General features: G+C 42.2%; 1 protein-coding gene across 4 annotated transcripts in view; it reads right to left on the bottom strand.

Annotated features, from left to right (window-relative positions):
• The window catches only part of Atg2b (autophagy related 2B), an 80,551-nt gene extending 59,486 nt beyond the window's left edge, over window positions 1-21,065 (bottom strand). For 2 of the 4 annotated variants that reach the window (XR_005972414.1, XM_041633154.1), the window contains exons 1-8: window positions 20,549-21,065; window positions 12,653-12,815; window positions 8,172-8,324; window positions 7,562-7,664; window positions 5,036-5,198; window positions 2,875-3,054; window positions 975-1,071; window positions 200-385 (exon numbers count right to left, since the gene is read on the bottom strand). Coding sequence is in view for 3 of the 4 variants with exons in the window: in XM_041633154.1 (XP_041489088.1) it covers window positions 200-385; window positions 975-1,071; window positions 2,875-3,054; window positions 5,036-5,198; window positions 7,562-7,664; window positions 8,172-8,324; window positions 12,653-12,815; window positions 20,549-20,710 (1,207 nt within the window). In the remaining variant the exon portion in view is untranslated. Of the gene's footprint in view, window positions 1-199; window positions 386-974; window positions 1,072-2,874; window positions 3,055-5,035; window positions 5,199-7,561; window positions 7,665-8,171; window positions 8,325-12,652; window positions 12,816-20,548 lie in introns of those variants that run through there. The other 2 variants (XM_041633156.1, XM_041633155.1) reach the window with 1 other exon arrangement.
• Between the last annotated feature and the right edge of the window lie 54 nt (window positions 21,066-21,119).

Below are 21,119 nucleotides of genomic sequence, written 5' to 3'. Positions count from 1 at the left end.
ACTTTCCTTACGGAAAAACACCATTGCTTAGGCCAACTATACACTTGAGAAACGGTAGTGCTGATGCATCACTGTATTGCTGGTGAGCCAACAGAACAGAACCAAATGCCCCCATGTAGGGTTTCTGTTCCCCACTGCTAAATGTTTGTTCCACCAATGAAATAACATAGGTCTAGTGTTGACTGCGGAAGCTGCTTACCACGGCTAGAAGGTGTACGAGCTGTCTCTGTTTCATAGAAGCTTTTCTCTGAAGATACACCCATAGACAGAGAATCTTTCCTCAGATAATACCGGTTTAATTCCATCTGAATTCGATATTCATCTTCCTGCTGCATGGGTCGATTTTTCCTATCTTTATTTGCTAACCCAATTTTGCTAGAATTTTCTACAAGTATATAAAAAGAAACAAAAATTCAATTTGTAGTTAGTTATTTAAGCACTTCTTTCCAAAACCCCACTTATCCAATAGCAACCTGATCACACTAGCAGAAAGCCAGTTACATCAAGCAGGGGCCTAAGAAACATAAGCAAGTAGCCAACAATCTAAACTCTTAACTCTAGAAGATATAAGTACTTAAAATAATGTGTGTGAGTTATTGTATACAAAAATTACATTTTTACTGTATGGGTTCTTTTGTTTGTTTGGTTTAGTTTTTTGAGGCAGAGTTTTTCTGTATAGCCCTGACTTACAACTCTCTCTGTAGACCAGGCTGGCTTTGAATCACAGAGATCTGCTTGCTTCTGAAGCATGAGCCACCAACTGCCTAGCTCAGAACAATTTTTCAAATGAATGTGATCAAATAACCTGAATGCAAATGTACAGCATGATAACAATAAAGTAATTAGCATATCTACTTAAAATGTACCTTAAATGCCATATACTCCAAAATAATATATTTTCATCAGTCTATGTTTTATATTTTCACCTAGCAGTTTCAAGAATTAGAGGAAATAATTAGAACAGTCATACTTGCCTGGTCCAGCAATAGCTGCTAGCATATCCAAAAGCAGATGTACCTGCCTTGGTGACAGGAATAGATGAATGGAATCTATCTGTCCATCAACATCCAACTTAAAGACATAAGAACAGTTGAGAGTAAGTACTTTACAAACTCATCACCAGGAATTAGGTAGATGTTAGGGTACTAAGATAAGTATCACCCTTGGTGTTGGGCAGCTTCACCTAATTCACACAATTTCAGCTAAAGGGCATACAGACCAGCAACCGTGGCTGCAAGAGGGAAAGCCCTGAGAAATTCCATGTCAGCAAGTCCAGCATCATGCTGTCTCTAAGTCTTCTGGAGACTGTAAACACAGCAACAAGATGGTATTCATCACCCTTCAGAACAACCAAATCCTTAGAACCAATGGAGTCAGCGCCTGTGAGACTGGGTCGGCCACACTGGGACTCTACAGCATGCTTCTCAGGAGCCTACTGTGAGCGCTGCAGGGACACTACTTTCTCCTGCACAGGAACTAGAAGCCACAATCGAAACCCAGACAGAAATCAGCACTAATGAATGCTTTCTTTCTTGTTCTCTGTGCACACTTTCCCCTCATGTCTCACTTGGTGTGGTGAGCACCAAGCCATCACCCAGTCCCTATTCTCTACTTATTACTGTTTCTGTTTTACAGACAAGGACACAGACCCACAAAGCAAAGTTAACATAGCTCTGCAGCCAGATCTGAACCTAGGCAGACACAAATGCAAAGCCTTACTCCTTCTATGACATGGCTCTCCTGTTGTGCCTACAGACAGTGTTTTATGGGGTTCCTTACAGACTGGTGATACCCAGGCCATATCCAGAGTGGGGAAATGTGTTTCTGTTACTGGACAAGTTTATTTCTTGTACTGAAACCACAATCTCTGGTTTTGATTGGGATGGAAAATCAGGAGTTTCATTTCTAATTGTCATAAGGATGTTTCATTATGGGTATATTCTGAATTTGGAATACAAAAAACAAATTACTCACTGGTATCTTTTAAAAATATAAAACACTGAAAATAACAACAAAGCCAAAGCAGTCCCCTGCTACTGTATAATACTTTCCCCAAAAATCCACTAAAATTGAATGCGTGATATACAACAGCCTCCAGAGGCACTATCTCAGAACTCATAGCTGAAAGACTCAGGTTTAAGGAATGCTGGGAAAGACTAAAGCTCTAACCTCATGCTGCCCTATTACATCTACTCTAAGCTCTGTGCTGCCCACTATTGATCTCTAGAACTTAATTTTTCCATATAATATTCATTTACATTAAACAAAATATACACGTTAGTATACAAAAACATTAATGTACAGGCAAGGATGATAGTATCTCCAAATATTCAATACTGGCTGGAACTGGACTATAATATCACCATACAATACTACCACCTGCTACTCTGTCCCCTAGTATGTAGAACTCAAAAATCAACATACAGAATAGTTACACATATCAAAATACAGTGTGCAAAACTTTACATCTGCATGGAAATCAGAGCTTATGGATGTAGACCATATCCAGGCAAACAGAACCATGAAAGCTTTGCTCATGGGTCTTACTTCTTTAAGAAATGTGCTCCCCAAAGACATACAAGCGCTGGTTTCCCAAGGCTGTTGCCACAGCAGGGCAGTCCCTGCAGTATTTACAGCTACCTACACTATCTGCTCCATTAGCAACCTCCTCAGAAGCCAGCAGAGGGAAGACCTGGTCAAGGACTTCTTAACCTGAGAGCAGTTCACAAAAAGGAAAGCAGGAAATCTGGGCCAGAACACTGAGAGTGAAGATAGTAGATACTTAGTCACAGGACAACCCACAGCAACTAATCACTATGCCCCTGTGTAGATTAAATACCTGTAGTTTTGCAGAGACAACACAACAATACTGACCTTGGCTCCTGGAAGCACTTCATTCTGTTTCAAAGTGAGACTCAATTCCAGTCTGCCCACTAGACCTCCAATCTGCACTGGATCCGAGGGTGCTATCTCTGGTAAAGTTCTAGTTAATTGTGGGTGTGGCTCATAAACAATTTTGGGGTTCCAGCTAGGTGACAGCTTTGGCTCAGTTTCCTACAATAATGTAATAAAAATAAAGTAACTATTTTAGCACAAATGAGTCCGGGTGTATATAAATGTCACCTTGGATCTGACATGAGAACTGCATCATCACACTGGACATACCATTATCTACGGCTAAAATGGAGCATTACTGTGTTAGTACAGCACTTGGAAATAAAAACAAGTCATTGAAAAAGACTTTATGAGGGCTGGAGAGATGGCTCAGAGGTTAAGAACACTGACTGTTCTTCCAGAGGTCCTGAGTTCAATTCCCAGCAACCACATGGTGGCTCACAACCATCTGTAATGAGATCTGGTGCCCTCTTCTGGCCTGTGGCAGACATGGAAACTAACACTGTCTACTAAATAAATATTTTTTTAAAAAAAAAAAAAAAAGACTTTATGAGACTAGTGCAGAGCCAGCAAGATGATCCAGTGGGTAAAGGCATTTGCCCCAAACCTGGAGACCAAAGTCCAATCCCACAATGTAAATAAAAATGGAAGAATTGACTCTACAAAGTTGTCCTCCGATCCCCACACATATGCCCCCAAATGCAGTACACACAAGTTTGTATGTGTATCTATGCTCATGTACATCGTACATACAAAGTATCTGTTCAAATAATATACAATGTGTAAACCAAATCAATATCGAAGTAAGGTCTATAATCCCAGCATTCAGAAGGTTGAGACAAGAGATTACTAGTTTGAGGTCAACCTGAGCCACACATTGACAAAGTGAGAGACTCTGCCTCAAAAAAAATAAATAATTTTTTTAAAAAAGAAAAAGATCTGACTTGAATATAAAGGCAAATTATAGATGTACCAACTTATAAAAAGATTCTGTGCTTGGAATTAAGGGCTCTTAATAATAGAAAACACTAAGTCAGAGTCCATGATAATGTTCACTAACAGAGCCTTTAAGCCATGGAAGGTAGCACAGCTTTTTCATGTGAAAGGACAAGGCACTGCATGAGCCATGTTTCCAGTTGCTGTGACAAAATACCTGGCAAGAAGCAACTTAAGGAAGAGGGGTTTCTTCTAGCTCCTAGGTGCAGGCACACATTCCACCAGGGTGTGAAAAGCAAGGTGGTCAAAGGCCAGCTGCTCCCATGGCACCCACAGTTAGAAAGCAAGCTACAGCCAGGTGGTGGTGGTGGCGCACACCTTTAATCCCAGCACTCGGGAAGCAGAGGCAGGCAGATCTCTGAGTTTGAGGGCAGCCTGGTCTACAAAAGTTAGTGCCCAGGACAGGCTCCAAGGCTACACAGAGAAACCCTGTCTTGAAAAACCATAGAGAGACAGACCCACATTTAGGGAAGGCCTGCCCACCTAATCTAGAGGATCCTCACAGGCATGCCCAGAGGCTTGACCACTAGGAATGGCTCCCTCAGATGTTAGCACCTCATTTTACCCACAGATATGTAGGAAACATTTCTCCATTAACTAATGAGCAGCATTCTTGGAGGGAGGAGCTGCCAGCCAGGGCTGACTCCATGGCCCTTCCATTGCACATTGTAGGCCAACTTGATTCCAATGGCAGGCAGCAGCAAGTCTAGCAGGATGGGCAGAGATTCAGGGGTTCAGAGCTGGTATCAGCTACATTAGCTAAATATCTGAATTAACAAGATTTGCTAAACCAGAGGGAGACTCACTAATGAATGTGTATTTGGGAAAACTTAACAGTCCCCTGGTTCTTTACTCTTAGAGACTCACTAGTAGACCAGGCTGCTCTCCTATCTTAACCTCTCAAGTGCTGTACTCCCATACCTGTATGAAACTTCTAAAAAATTGTGACCATGTTTTTGATTGTTTTGTTGAATTGGTTTTTGGTTTGATTATTTTGAGACAATCTCACGCGTCTACACACACCCAGTTGGCCTTGAACTCACTATCTGAGGATGCACTTGGGACTTCAGGCTTGCTTGGCCAGCCCTCCACCAACTGAGCAACACCTCCACCACTATCTGGGGGATTGTTTCATTTTTCTTACCACTGGTGCAGTTGAACACATGGGGGAAGATTTTGCTGAAGCAGAAAATTCATCCCAGAAGAGAGACACTCCAGAGAGCTGCAGCAGTTTGTGAGCAAACGCTGTGGGCTGATGCACATTGACTCCTGAGGACTCATCGGCAGTCTCATCACAGTACACGGTTCTGAAAGGTACAAAAGGACATTTGTAAGGAATTCCTGGGACACGTACTTTCAATGAGATGAGTTCAAAGCCAGTTTGATCTACAGAGCTAGTCAAACGTCTGGTGTAGTGTCCTGAGTCCTGTGCGGGCACACTTAGCTACACACTGTTCTTCTGTAGTTCTTTTCAAGTGTTCATTGAATTGTAAAGGAGCAAGAAATTCCTGGTTCTCGTGAAAAAGGGTTTAAATCAAAAAATCCCCTGGATCCAGTGGTTCAGAATTATCAGATATCTTGATTTCAGTTCTTTTTGCTGAGATTAAGTCATGAAGTTTGTAGCTAAAGAGCAGGAAAGAATGGGTGCTGTTAGGTCCTTCAGCTCGGGTTATGCCTATTTCATTGTTTGGAGAGGCTTGCTTATCAGGGAGATGCTAATGAATAAATGGATTGCATCATGGCAAAAAAAAAAAAAAGACAGTGCTTTTAAGTTAAAGTGAAATGTCAGTGCTAGCACCTCTACAACTATGCCTATGAGAATGCTTGCAGCCCAGCACAGAGAAGGTAGAGGGAGGAGAACCAGGATCAAGGGCAGTCTGAGCTACAGGAGATTCTGTCTCAAAAGAATTTTGCTTGGTTGGTTGGTTTTGTTTTTCAAGACAGCATTTTTCGGTGTAACCCTGGCAATCATGGGACTTCTATGTATACCAGGATGGTCTTGAACTCAAAGAGATCCATCTGCCTGACTGTCCCTGTGCTGAGATTAAAGGTGTACCCCACCACCACCCGGCAAAAGAATTATATTTAATTGGGAAGGAAAGGGGGGATTAGAGGGAGTAGAAACAGACAGGTGAGAATAACTCGTGTATGTGTGTTAAAATACATTATGTGTGTGAAAATATAATAAAACTCACTTTTATAAAACATTTTCATGTCTATAACATATGTCAGAATCACTGCACTAAATATTTAAATAAGTAAAATAAAATGTTCACAAAGAGAGAGACCTAAAATCTAAGAAGGATAACTTTAAAGGGCTCTTAAAGTTCAGGGAAAAAAATAATAACTTCCTAAAGTTAACCCAAGGGGAACAATCCTTATCTCCCTCACAAAACTGAGTACTGCTTTGTAACCCAGGCTGTCTCTAACTCCCAACCCTTTCCTACCTCCTCTTCCCAAGTGCTAGGATTACAAGCATAGAGTCATAGCAAAACCCCATTTGTCTCCGATGACTTTGTCTTGAAATCTTTTGTTAGCAACCTCCAGTTTAATGAGATAAATAACAAGGCTCTAATTGGATATTATTGTTTCATTATATACCACCTAAAGTAATGCAGCCTACCTCAAAAGATCTGTAACAACTATTTTACTTTTAAGTGTATCTTTGTTAAAGATTACAACTGCAAAAATAACTGTACAAACCTTGGAAAAGGCCCAACTAGATGCACACATAATGGGTCTTTGATATTCACTGTATATTTTTAAATGTATTTATGGGTATGTGTATCTGTGTGAGTATACGCCATGTGTATGCAGGTACCCAGGGAGAACAGAAGAGGGCATTGGATCTCATTGAATTAAACTTGTAAGTCATTGTGAGCCGCTCTACATGAGTGCTGGGAACTGAACTCAGGTCCTCTGGAAGAGCAGGAAATGCTTTTAACCACTGAGCCATGTCTCCAGCTCCCCTCAAAGAACATTTCTGTTGGGAGATAATATAACATGGCCATGGATGAGCAGTAACTACCTCAAATCAATACTGTGTCAGAACTCTAGAGAATATACATAAAAAACAAAAGCAACATGCCTGACTTAAGCAAATTATCATTAGATATTTAACCTTAAAATAACCCTCACAAAGTCCTCAAAAGAAACACCACCATCATCCTTTTTCAATAATGAAGTATGCAAGCCAAGCACCATAAAGTTAAGTCTTTCACATTAAGAATTAATTAATGCGAGGCAGAGGCAGGCGGATCTCTGTGAGTTCGAGACCAGCCTGGTCTACAAGAGCTAGTTCCAGGACAGGCTCCAAAACCACAGAGAAACCCTGTCTCGAAAAACCAAAAAAAAAAAAAAATAAAGAATTAATTAATGCACTTAAACATTACACTGTGCACATGGGAATAGTGGACACTCTGTAAAAGAACCTCAACATACTGGCACTCAAGTTAACTAAGAAAATTGCTTATTAGACAAGCTCAACCTAACACTGGATATGATCACATGCTAAACGATGCTTACAGACTCTGTAATGGGATGAGAGGATAACTCAGAGAGCTGTATTTACTCTGAAATTGTACAATCCATTAATTTAGTATCACCTCTGGTCTCTCGAAGTGTCCCAAAGTGTAATGTCAGAAACAGTTTCCAGACAAAAGAATCTTACCTCTCTACTCGGATCTCAAGTGCAGCTCCAGTTTTGGAATTTTCTGGCACATGTTCAATTCTTAACACAGTGTCTATAAAAGTAACTTTCACTCTTCTTAGCACTAGAGCAAATGAGCAATCAATTGTCAATGAAAAACCACAAGTACACCAAATAAAAACCCGACCTCCACCTCGCCCCCTCCTCCAGGCTGCTGGGGACCAAGCAAAGGCCTCTTCCATGCTGGGCAAGTGCTTCTTCCCCATCACTGCTGCCTCCCATCCACTCTCAGTAAAGAAATAATTCCCAGTCTGGTAAGAAAATTAAAAAGGCAGATTTCTTTCCTTTTGAATGCCCAGAAACTGAATTTTGTAAAACACAACTGTACCCAAAGCATATCACCAAGCTACATCACAACAGAAACTTGGGATAATGTAGATTTGTAGCCTGCTGGATCCTTCCATGGGCTACAACTAAAACAAGGAGAAACTGAGTGGAATGTTTAAAACAGCCTGGATCCTGAAGTACTGAAGTGAGAACAGTAATTCTTTTAAAATCACTGCAATGGAATGGTCTCGGGCCCCAGACCACTACAGAAAGCTTGGGCTGTGAAGGTCTACATGATGCAAACCTGTTTCAATGGTTTCCGCAAACTTTTCCAGTCCTTCGAAGGGCTGGGATGCTTCTCCTTGCTCATCTGTCAGTTTCTGGCTAAGACACTCCTTTGCCAGCTGCATACTGCTGGTCATGAAGCTTGACCAGTACATAGGCTCAGACCCAGTCGCTGCAGAAAGTACAATAAATCTAAATGATTTCTGTTATGTTAATGGCATTTCTTAAGGTATTATATTTATGGTAGATTTTTCAACGCAATGATGTTACCTGTGAGAAATTATACTAGACATTTAAGAACCACCTTACAATAACAGAACAACAATAAAAATACAGGATAAAAAGCCTTGCAGAGTTAGGCAGTGGTGGTGCATGCCTTTAATCCCAGCACTCAGGAGGCAGGGGCAGGCAGATATTTGTGAGTTCGAGGCCAGCCTGGTCTACAAGAGCTAGTTCCAGGACAGGCTCTGAAGCTACACAGAGAAACCCTGTCTCGAAAAAACAACAACAACAAAAACAAAACAAATAAACAAAAAACCCTACAACATATTCTTATTTCAAGTTTTATTTTATCAAATTTTAATTCATATATTCATTCAACAAATTCTAGCAGGCATATTTACTAGTACATGGCACCATGCTGGACATACAGAGCAAGAGCTGGCAAATGCCCTCTGTAAAGGGCTCAGGCAGTGGACAGTTAGGCTTTGTGAGCAATGTGCTGTGTTGAGCAAAGCTCTCGGAGTGCCAAAGCAGCTACAGAGTAAACAATCAGCATGGGGATGTTTCAGTAAAATTTGACTTAATGAAAACAGGTGGTAGACTAATTTAGCCTGAGAGCTGAGGTCTGCTGACCAACTACAGAGATAGAAAAATTATGAGCTATGTACTTAAGACAGTTTACCACACATTAGAAGAAAAAGATGACAAGGATGAATACGGAGGTCTCACCAGGAACTCCAGCATCAGCAGATGACAACAGCTGCAGAACCGGTACAAATGCGGGTGGAATAAAAGGGTGTCCTCATAGGACTAAACACAAGGGCCCTAAGAACCCTTCCCAGACCTCTCCTGCTGAGGAAATCCATACTTCCATACACTGCTCAAAACAAATTGACATATTACTACAATTACTGCCTTCCAAAATGGAACTTAAAGGCCATTTTAATAGGCTGCTTAAAAGAGGAAAATATTTCAAAGCTCAACTTCCAAAGGGAGTATTTATTTACCATGGTTAAAAGATAGAATCAGAGCCAGGACTGGTGGCACAGGCCTTTAACCCCAGCACTAGGGAGGCAGACAGGAGGGTTTCTGTGAGTTCCAGGATAGCCAGACCTATATAGTGAGATCCTTCCTCCAAAAAAAAACCCTAATAATGATGATGATGATCAAATAATTTTTGTTGTCACTTGGGTTTTGTTTGAGATAGAATCTTACTATGTACTCAGGCTGACCTGAAACTTGCATCATCCTTCCTGAACCTCAGCCTGAGAGATGAGATCACTGGTATGTGCTACCATACCCTGCTAGATGCAATGTTCTTATAAAGTAAATTATTTAGGAGCTAGGATGATAGTTCAGTCAGTAAAGTTCTTGCTTTGCAAGCATGAGGGCCTAAGTCTGTGCATTTAAAAAAAATTAATATGGTGATCCTGGCACCAAGGAAGAGTAACAAGCAGATCCCTGGGACTCTCTGGCCCACCAGCCTTGCCTATGTAAGTCCAGACTAAAAGAACCTGTCTCAAAAACATAAGGTACACAAAAACAATAGCAGAGGATGTCCTTTGGCTTTAAAATTCATGCACACAAACACAAATATCAGATTGTTTCCAGGTGTTGTGAAATACTGCTACAATTCCAACACTCAAGAGACTGAGGCAGGAAGATCATGGGCTCCAATCATGGACAGCCTGGCTGCATAGTGAAACTTCCCAAAAATAAATGAATTAATGAATAAAATATTTAGAGCATTTCTTTTTTTTTTTATTTTAATTTATTTATTTATTAAGAATTTCTGCCTCGTCCCCACAACCGCTTCCCGTTTCCCTCCCCCTCCCCCGATCAAGTCCCCCCCCCCCTCATCTGCTCGAAGAGCAATCAGGGTTCCCTGACCTGTGGGAAGCCCAAGGACTGCCCACCTCTATCCAGGTCTCCTAAGGTGAGCATTCAAACTGCCTAGGCTCCCACAAAGCCAGTACGTGCAGTAGGATCAAAAACCCACTGCAATTGTTCTTGAGTTCTCAGTATTCCTCATTGTCCGCTATATTCAGCTAGTCTGGATTTATCCCATGCTTTTTCAGACCTAGGCCAGCTGGCCTTGGTGAGATCCCAATAGAACATCCCCATTGTCTTAGTGTGTGGGTGCACCCCTCGTGGTCCTGAGTTCCTTGCTCGTGCTCCGTCTCCTTCTGCTCCTGATTTGGACCTTGAGATTTCTGTCCGGTGCTCCCGTGTGGGTCTCTGTCTCTGTCTCCTTTCATCGCCTGATGAAGGTTAATATTCCTGAGGATGCCTATGTGTTTGTCTTTGGATTCACCTTATTTAGCTTCTCTAGGAACATGAATTATAGGCTCAATGTCCTTTATTTATGGCTAGAAACCAAATATGAGTGAGTACATCCCATGTTCCTCTTTTTGGGTCTGGCTTACCTCACTCAGGATAGTGTTTTCTATTTCCATCCATTTGTATGCAAAATTCAAGAAGTCCTTGTTTTTTACTGCTGAGTAATACTCTAATATGTATATATTCCATACTTTCTTCATCCATTCTTCCGTTGAAGGGCATCTAGGTTGTTTCCAGGTTCTGGCTATTACAAACAATGCTGCCATGAACATAGTTGAGCATATACTTTTGTTGTATGATAGGGCCTCTCTTGGGTATATTCCCAAGAGTGGTATTGCTGGATCCAGGGGTAGGTTGATCCCGAATTTCCTGAGAAACCGAAACACTGCTTTCCAGAGTGGTTGCACAAGTTTGCATTCCCACCAGCAATGGGTGAGTGTACCCCTTTCTCCACAACCTCTCCAGCAAAGGCTATCATTGGTGTTTTTGATTTTAGCCATTCTGACAGGTGTAAGGTGGTATCTTAAAGTTGTCTTGATTTGCATTTCCCTGATCGCTAAGGAAGTTGAGCATGACCTTAAGTGTCTTTTGGCCATTTGAAGTTCTTCTGTTGAGAATTCTCTGTTCAGATCAGTGCCCCATTTTATAATTGGGTTGATTAGCCTTTTACGGTCTAGTTTCTTGAGTTCTTTATATATTTTGGAGATCAAACCTTTGTCAGTTGCAGGGTTGGTGAAGATCTTCTCCCAGTCAGTGGGTTGTCTTTTTGTCTTAGTGACAGTGTCCTTTGCTTTACAGAAGCTTCTCAGCCTCAGGAAGTCCCATTTATTCAATGATGCCCTTAGTGTCTTATTTAGAGCATTTCTACTTTCAAAATAGATCACTATAGCTCTATGAATTATCATTTAAACTTGTTTTCCAGGAAACATTTGGATACATTCATACATGGCATTACCTAGATGGTCATGTCTATCCATTTCTCTGAGTTACACTACAATTGAGAAGCACATCCCTTATCCAGACCCACCTTACATAACTGTCATCATTATGGATGTGGTGAAAGTTTTTTTGTTGGCAGTGGTAGATTTTTAGGGATTTTTGTTGGTTTGTTTTGGTTTGGTTTTTTTGGTTTTTCAAAACAAAAAAACAGGGTTTGACTGTGTAGCCCTGGCTATACTAGAACGTAGACCAGGCTGGCCTTGAATTCAGAGAGATCCACGTGCTGCCTTCTCCCAAGTGCTGGGATAAAAGGCGTGCACCACCACCAGTGTCCTGCTAATGTGGTGAATTTTAAATTTAGTGTTATAATCATTCACTGTCATTATTCTTCAACACTATACCGATGAAAGTCCCTTCAAGTTCAGTCCTGGAGGCTGGAGAGGTCAGCAGTGAAGAAAGAGCCTGTACTACTCTTACCTGAGTTTGGTTCCCAGCACCCACACCAGGCAGCTCACAACTACGTGTAACTCTAGTTCCAGGGGATCTGATGCTTCTGACCCTCAGGGAAATACACTCATGTGCATACATACCTACTCCCACTCCCTACATATACATAATTTAAAATAACAAAAACTTAAATTTAAAAAAGTCTAACCTTGTGCCCTTCCAACATTTCTCCATGAATCATTGAACAGTCTTCCTCATTTGAAAACACAATATTTTTTAATCTTCAAAATAGAAGTCACTTCAGATAATTGGAAATAATCACATATTACCTATACATTAGTGTTCTGGAGTGTGAATAAGGAGGGAACATTCTAAAGTTATACTTACATGCATCTTTCAAAGTACTAAATCCTCTTATTTAATCAAATGAACATCTCACAAATCCAGTTCAAAGTCATAAATCCAACGCTCAATTTTTACAATTGGGCTGACTTCTCAACCTTCATAGGGTCGAGATTGAATAAGCAGAACAGGCACATGCAACACACCTACCTACACGAGGTCTAGGTCGGAAGACCATCTCTAGTCCTCTCACTTCCAGTGCACAATTGTCCTGCAGCAAGGAGCCCCATGGAACTGACAGGGAAATTGACTGAATGAATCCTTCAGTGACTTCTAAAGGTGCGTCTGCTGACTCCAGGATTTCATTAAGACACTAGAGAGAAAAACCAAGTTCATTTTGAGATCACACGTGATTTAAAACACAGAATGCCAACTTTTTCAGCGATGTGAATATGCCCACAAATGTGCTGAGCACTGGAGATTTAAAAAAGCCACAGCTGGGCTGGAAAAAGGCTCAGCAGCTAAGAGCACTGGCTTTTTTTCCAGAGGAACAGGGTTGGTTTCTGGGACCCACAGGGTAGCTCACAACCCTCTGTAGCCCCAGTTCCAGGGGATCCAACACTCTTCTGGCCTCCACAGACACACCTTCTGACAGCACACAGAAAGGCCATAGAAGGCAAAACATTTGCTCTTTGCCTGCTAGTCCGCCCACACACTGACAAGTCCATTCCTTCACTCTGCGAGTACAACAGAGTCTGAGTTTTCAGGATCCCAGTGTACACTGAAGACTGTCCAGCTTCGTGAACTGAACAACTGTTGGATTCTCTGACTTTCCTTTGGTAGAGAGCCATTGTTTGACTAGTTAGAGCACAGCCTGTAAGCCACTCTAAACCCCCCTTTCTGTATACATACACATTCAATCAGTTCTGTTCCTCTAGAGTCCTGACTAATAGAAAAAGCTTGCCTCAGGAGGTCTGTCTGAACCCTAAAGATTTTCCAAGGATTTATACACAAGGATTTTTTTTTAAGTCTCATAAGACAGGGTTTCTCTGTGTAACAGAGATGTCCTAGAACTCTCGTAGACCAGGCTGGCCTCAAATTCAGAGATCTACCTGCCTCTGCCCCCCAAGTGCTAGGATTAAAGGTAGCAAGGATTTTTTATTACAATTTTAAACTAATAAATTTACATGTATTTGTTGTTTATTATTTAGTGGGGGAATATTTGCACATACGTGTATGAAATATCTGTGTTGTGTTCTAACTGGTGAACACACAGATGCATGTGCTCACTGTGTGTGCACATATAAGGTCAGAGGTCAATGTCGGGTATCCTCCTATCCTCCACAGCCACTCCCCACCTTTCCAAACAAGGTCTCTCACTAGATCTAGAACTTGGTGATTGTGCTAGGCTAGCTCCACAGGGGCGTCATTGTACCTGGCTTCCTACAAGGTGCTGCACATCCAAACTCCAGTCCTCATGCCTTCAGGGAGAGCACTTTATCAACTAAGCTTCACAGACCCCAGCCCTCAACTCTTACATCCTCATCCCATCCTAGCCCCGAGGACTGGTGCCCTACCTTTTCAAAGTCTAACTTCCCACGGCTTCTGTGACATGCCACCATCTTTCCAATCCATTACCACTTAAAATATGCTCACGTAAATGTCATTTTCTGCCTGTTTCCCCACCCACTCTCCACACTGCACGCATTCTCTGCGCACCACTCATATTGACGGCTCCCAACACTTATCAATGCCAATCCTCTAATCCCTCAACCTGTCATACAGCCCCTCAAATCCCCCTTCTTCCTCCCCTTCTTCTCTTCTATTAGGCTGGTGTAAAACAAACTGCAAGGGCCAGAAGGTAAAGCCTGACAATTGGAGTTTAATCCCAGGACAAGGAGAGAACTCACTACCACAAATTGTCCCCCAACCTCCACATGTACGCCACAGCATCTGGTAGGAGAGAGCCAACTTGTCCTGACTGCCACATGTATAATGTGACATGCACAAGCCAACTGCATACACATGCATACAAAAGTAAGTACTTTTTACAATCTCTGCTTCAGAATTTGAAGGACTCTTACAGAGCATCATCTGCACCCTGCTGGATTTGAAGAGGTGGTCATCGGCTGGAGAGAGGCAGGTGAGGCAAACTCCAGAGCCAGTATGTTCAACTTTTGAAAACACTGATTGTACAAGGTCCAGTCAGATGTTGTTGGAGAACTGAGTCCTTTCCGTTGACCAATGCCAGTTGTAGGCACTGCATTTTGGGGTGTTTCTCATGGGTTTAGTGAGCACACTCATCGGATGTAAGGGCTTTGCCAGGACAAAGAACTCAGACAACAAACAGTGACCATGACATTTTTTGGTGCAAGTTCGACTTTGGAAAGTGCTATGGGGCATCTTCTCTCCCAGCCACTGATGTGGCATCACTGGTTGTCACACACAATGCACTTTTCATGGTACATCACAACCCAATGGAGACCTGGTGCATTGTGAAGAACAAAAAAGGAGAACCGTACTATGGCAAGCCCATAATACTATACAACAAAAGGACAGGAGACTGACCACTAAACAACTTCACAAAAAAATATAATATTGAACCAAACTGAAAAAAAAAAACAGAAAAAGAAAAATAATAAAAATTAAAAAATATAATATTGTGAAGAACCCATTTTACAGAGCTGCGGGAACACTTGTCTTTTGGATAAGTCACTGTCAGTTCCATAGAAATCTTGTGGAATCATGACATTTCTCCCTTCTATAGTATCCCAGCAGTGTACAGACCTGACTTTTCCTGTAGGGAAAACCCCGCACACAAACCATGAAGACTTGGTATGAAAGCATTCACTCAGTCAAACCTTTGTTCTCAACATAAAACTAGTCCTGCACAACTTTCTTTACTGACATTACTCATTGATTAGAAAGGAGCCCGAAGCAGGAGGCATTGAATAGACAAACAGTATGTCTACTCTAACAGCAGACTCAGGAAGGTGTAATCTACTGGTCTTCTGCTTAACCTAACAAATTGCTAATACTCTGTATTTACCCTTCACCTTGGTTTCAGTAAACATAAGATCATAGTCCAGGAAATTAACTGTCTATACAGGGAAAAGGCCTGAGTCGCTAAAACTAGCTTCAGAGAGAAAAAAATCTCACTTGGGCACCCTGCTAAAGTCAAAAGCAAATTGCAAAAATCCAAAACTACAATTACTTTTATGGCAAGCTAATAACCTTTTCTATCTCACCAGCAACCATTGCCTCTAATAGCTGTCCAGTAAGAGTCTTCCTGCTATTATGTTTGACATTTTTCATATTAAAAATGGCTTCAAGTCTTTTGATAAGTTTAAGTCATTTTAAAAAGTTTTTTGAATACCTGACCCCGAAAATGAAGTCCTCCATATAAAATAGAAAAGATACGCTCAGAAATGCTTGTTTCTGTATTAAGTATTTCCATAATTTAAATTCAAAACCTGGGTGTCCTATTTCCATCTTCGGACAAGCTGGGTCTAAGGATGATTTTTATTCCCTGGATTTTTCTAGCAAGAATGTTGAGTTTTGTCATTTATATGAACAATTAAAAGATATCTAAGCATTTTCAATTGTGCAAAAGCCATGATAGCCTTTGCACTTTAGGGATCTGTCAACATCAGCAAACCATCTAAGAAACTAGATTCAATGGGATTCTCTTCTCTATATATACCAAATTTACTACCCAAATTTTGTAGCCACATTAACATCCTAAATATAGTGGTTTGAAGGCTATATTACAATATTGAAGGATAATATCAAAAGAAAACAGGAGTTCTTACTAGAGTCGATAGTTCAAGAATTTACACTGGGCCCACTAAGCTACAGTACACTTTCCCTAAGTGTGAGATAAGTAAATAGCTTACACAGACTTCTCTGTACATTGAATGATAAGAAGCTGAAATTCACTCCTGTGCAATTCAAAGTTTATTGATTGTAGCAGCAGGAGAACCTTCTCAAGCTGCTCAGTCACACTGACTTCAATGACATTCTCTTTGCTAGTCCTGTGAGATCTAATGGCGCTGGAGCTGACAGTGGAGCCACCTGAACCAGCTCTGAAGCATCGCTTCTCTTTAAAGCCATCTGTTTTCAGTGTTCACCAGTGAGTTCCATGCATACAGTCAGAAAAAAGGTTGTACTCTAGTCTCTACTGTAGCATTGAGCAAATAATTGCAAATTAGTGCTTCTTGAACTGAAGTCAATTTTTATTACACACACATACACCTATAAAATATAAGTACCAAAGTAATAAAAAATTATTAAAGTGAAATTAAAAGGCTCCAGGGTAATAATAATTCATTGCTGTCTATCTTCTTCCTAAACATACCGAGTTCTCATGAGAAAAGGATCAAGTCAGGCAAAAAAGATCCAGCCGAGTGAAAAGAATCAAGCTGAACATAGTGGACCACACCTTTAAGTCCAGCACTCAGGAGGCAGAAGCAGGTGGATATTTGAGATTTCGAGGCCACCCTGATCTACAAAGTGAGTTTCAGGACAGCAAGGGTTGTTAAACAGAAAAACCCTAGAGAGAAAGAGAGAGAGAGAGAGAGAGAGAGAGAGAGAGAGAGAGACAGACACGGAGGGAGGGATCACTGTTCACCTCACTATCCCATCGTCCAGCCCTTGGTAGTATCACATGTTAAACACTCCATAACTGTAGAGAGCTGCATGGAGCCACACCTGACTCCTATTATGGCTAAGGTCTGATCACGCAATGATTGTCAGCTGCTTGCATATGCGTGGACCTATGGGCAGTGCCCACCTGGCAATCCGGGGTTGGTGGCCCGTGCCTTTTTAAGGGCTGGGAGAGGTTTGCCCGGGGAGAGAGAGAAAGAGAGAGAGAGAAAGATTGCTGTAAAAAAGTCCTGAATAAACTGCTTGCAGGAAGAGCTCTGTGTTGCGTCTTCCTTGCTGGTCGAGGCGGGCGTGACACATAACTATATTAAACCTATAAATAAAGAGCCTCCATTTAAAAAATTAAAATAGACAAGAGTAGTGATGACTCAGTGAGTAAGGCACCTGCCACCAACCATGGCAACCTGAGTTGGAGCCCCAGAACACACACAGTGGGAGGAGAGAACCAATTCCTACAAGATGCCCTCTAATATCCACAGGCATGCTGTGGCATGTTCGTGTGTGTGTGTGTGTGTATGTGTGTGTGTGTGTGTGTACACTGCTTAAATGGGAAAAAAATTTTAAAGTTCCCTCATTAGGTAAATAATTAAAACAAATCTCTAGTTTTCAGAAGTTGGAAAGAGTGAGTCACAAAGTCCACTCTCTCTCAGACAGAAACTTTCCTTTCCTTTTCTGCCCACTTCTAGGAACCCAGAGCTCATAAAACTGAAAGGTAGCCCATTACAACTGTGGCACAGTTCCACACCCTTGCTCTCTATCTCCCTCCACTTCAAGCTCTTCATGAGTCCATGATGTCCAAAGTGAAGTCTCTAGCTTCCTGGTTTCCTTACTGTCAGGTATTTATGAATCGGGTTTAGAGATAGCAGCTTCCACCTGTGCAAAGTAGTAGTACTAACTATGCTAACCACACACATGATATCAAGTAGTGAGGAATATATGCCACCTGGCAGACAGTTTCCAAAACCACACAGCATACTTAATCTAACTTTTCCAAGTAAGGATAATACTTCTAAAATGAGTAAGAAAATATCTACTTTTTAAAGAATATTTGCACTATCTTTTAAAACTACTTGGAAATATTTCCACTGGTCCTTGACTTAAAATAAACACAATAGAGCAAGGGCTTAAAATTGTCTAGTCTTTAAACTCATTAACTATACAGGTTTATAAAAGATTTGAAATACAGATAGATTGTCCCAACCTGTCTAAAAAACATTCTGGACAAAAAAAATTGAAAGAAATGGGTTTAGATGTAATTTCACAGCTGCACACAACAGCACACTACCACCTTCTGATTCATCATTAAGAATAACTGATTACATCTTTGCCAAGTGCAACCAATTCCTCTGTATAACTGCAACTTACGAACTGAACCGCTGCCTGAAGTGATGGCTCAGCAGTTAAGAGCAACTGCTGTTCTTACAGGGGATCCGAGTTCAGTTCCTAACCACCCACAACAGCTTGCAGCCTACCTGTAATCCAGCTATAGGAAATCTGATGTCTCCTGGCTTCCATAAGTGCCCACATGCACATGGACACACACACACACACTGAAAAATAAATTTTTGTTTGAAAAACTGAAATGTCGTCATTCACATAATTCTTCCATTAGCATGTATGGATCTCTGTAGACATCTTGTTTCCAGTCCTGAAAGTCATTAAAGTGAAGTATACAGAGTAACTGAATTCAGGGAACTGGAGAGATGGCTTGGTGGTTTAAGAGCACTGGTTGTTCTTCCTGAGAACCCTGGTTCAATTCCCAGCACTCACATGGCTGATCACAATTGTCTATAATCCCAGTTCCAGGGGACCCAACACCCACAGCAAAAAAAAAAAAAAACAATGTGCATAAAGGAAAAACAAATTTTTTAAAAGTAACTGAATTTGAAAACTGAACTTTGTAAGGCTGCATCCACAAGAAAGCAAGGGTTTAGGAGTCAGAGTTGAATGCTTGTTGTAACACTTGTAGCTGTGACACAGGACAAAGTATTAAAAGCCATTCACAAAACAGTTACAATAATGTCCACCTGCTAGGTCTAGTGTCATCTTTAAAGAGCACATTTCATCAACAACCAGCCCTCCTTCAGAACTCCCTCTTCAGTTCTCAGCAAAGCCAGAGACCAAGGAAATCTATCCAGAGGATGTCAGAACCCAATGCCCTCTTCAGCCCCTGCTCATCTTTAAGCCTCTGAATAAGATGCTTGGTCACAGAAAAGAAAAGGGTAGCCCACTCAAAACGGTACCAGGGAGGCTAAGGCAAGGGCACTGTCATGAATTCTGGGCTGCATAGTTAAGTGCCAGGGCAGCTAGGGCTACATAATAAACCTGTCTCAAAAAAAAAAAAAGTTTCCCACTTGCTGATAAGAAAGAATGGCAGTTATACAGCAGCCTGACACAGTACCTGGCATGCATGCAGCGTACTGTCCTTTCAGGATTACTGAACTTGGTTAATTACTTTGACCACCATTTTTCAGCTGACTGTGACAGCTGGAACTACTCTGGTATAAAACAAGATCTTTTCGTTGCTCAAACTAGAGCTCTTTAAACTAGCACTGAGTACTCTCCCTGATTTAAGTCACCTAGTTTCGATATAATAATAATTAGCACAAACTGCAACGGAGTTTCCACAATTTACGCTTCTTGGTGGCAAAAAGAAGCCACTACAAACCCAAGGCCTTCAAGTAAAATACGAGGCATTTTAACCCATCTATGCGAATACAACTGTAATTGGTGAACTGAAATACACACGAAGCCCAGAAAACAGTGAGTCAACTCACAGCCTCTGGGAGCAAACAGGCTCTTTCAAAAACAGCTGAGCTTGCAGCTTCGGCGTGCTTGCAACATTAGCGTTTACGACCTGTCGATCTATCTCACGTGAAGCAAAAAGGCAAATCTAAACAGCACTCCTGGGGCTGCACAACCACTCACAAGCTGGGAAAACGACCTGGCCTCCGTAAACATATAATCAAGCAAAGCAGGCAAACCGGCAGAAGAGGCCTTCACCTAACTTTCTCCCAGACGTCCAAAGCTATTCGAAGACGACCAGGCAAACCAAACCAGCATCCAACCTTCTCTTCACCTTTAACCTTTCCGAACGTCATCCAATAAGATAGGGTTTGTTTGCCTTGAACCCCCCGCCCTTCTCCCCGCAGACCCTCACAGCCCAAGAGGCAGGACTGGTCACCTCCTTCCTGCTTCACAGACCACCAAGCAATGACTCAATTGTTCACATGGCGTGTGCCTCCATTATATCGTTTAAGTCAGCCAACGTGATATAAGGTCGCAAACTTGCTACACTTGACACTCTTCCCTGAGCTCCTCCACGCTTGAACCCAAACAATTCCCAAGGAGGGACTGAACGTCACCGACCCTGGATGACAATCGCTCAGGTTTTGCCCTAAGGAGAACGAGTCCCCAGCCTGCTGGGTGATGGCAGCTTACCCATTTATCCAAGGGGACCTGGGCGAGGGACCCGGTGCCCTGATACAGGTCCAGGCTCAGCTGCTCCAGGCTCAACTTCTCCTGTAAGAAGTGGCCCAGGTATCTCTGCAGGAGGTACCGACAGGCCCTCTTCTTAATCGACTCCGAAAATGGCCAAGGCATGTTGGTGAGGACTGGCGGCTGGGAGGGCCGGGGCTGCGCGCTGCGGCGACCGGATCCGGCCTGCGTCCCCAGGCTGCTATGGGGTCTAGGTTCGCGGGGACCACTGCATGACAGTTCTGCGCCGCCTTCTCTCAGGGCGACCCCATGGCCCGCGTCGCGTCGTTCGCACTAGGCCCGGCGGGAACAGGTCTGTGAGCGGAACCCGGCGCCCCAGGCCAGAGGTTTCCAAAGTGTTCTGTCGGTCCGGATAGTATGCACGAGAGCCAAAGGGCAGGCGGCGGCGGCAAAGCGGACTCCGACACTGCGCGACAAATTTGTTGTCATCCACGAGGCGCGCTCCCACCTCCCAGACGCTCCTGGCGCGTTCTCGAGACCTAGACTCCAGGCGCGCACTCGAATAACTGGCGCA

Source organism: Microtus oregoni, unplaced genomic scaffold, assembly GCF_018167655.1.
Source record: "Microtus oregoni isolate MIOR12 unplaced genomic scaffold, Mior012 000043F_ref0000047, whole genome shotgun sequence".
In the NCBI taxonomy this organism is placed as follows: Eukaryota; Metazoa; Chordata; class Mammalia; order Rodentia; family Cricetidae; genus Microtus; species Microtus oregoni.
This window is presented reverse-complemented; position numbering and strand designations above follow the sequence as displayed.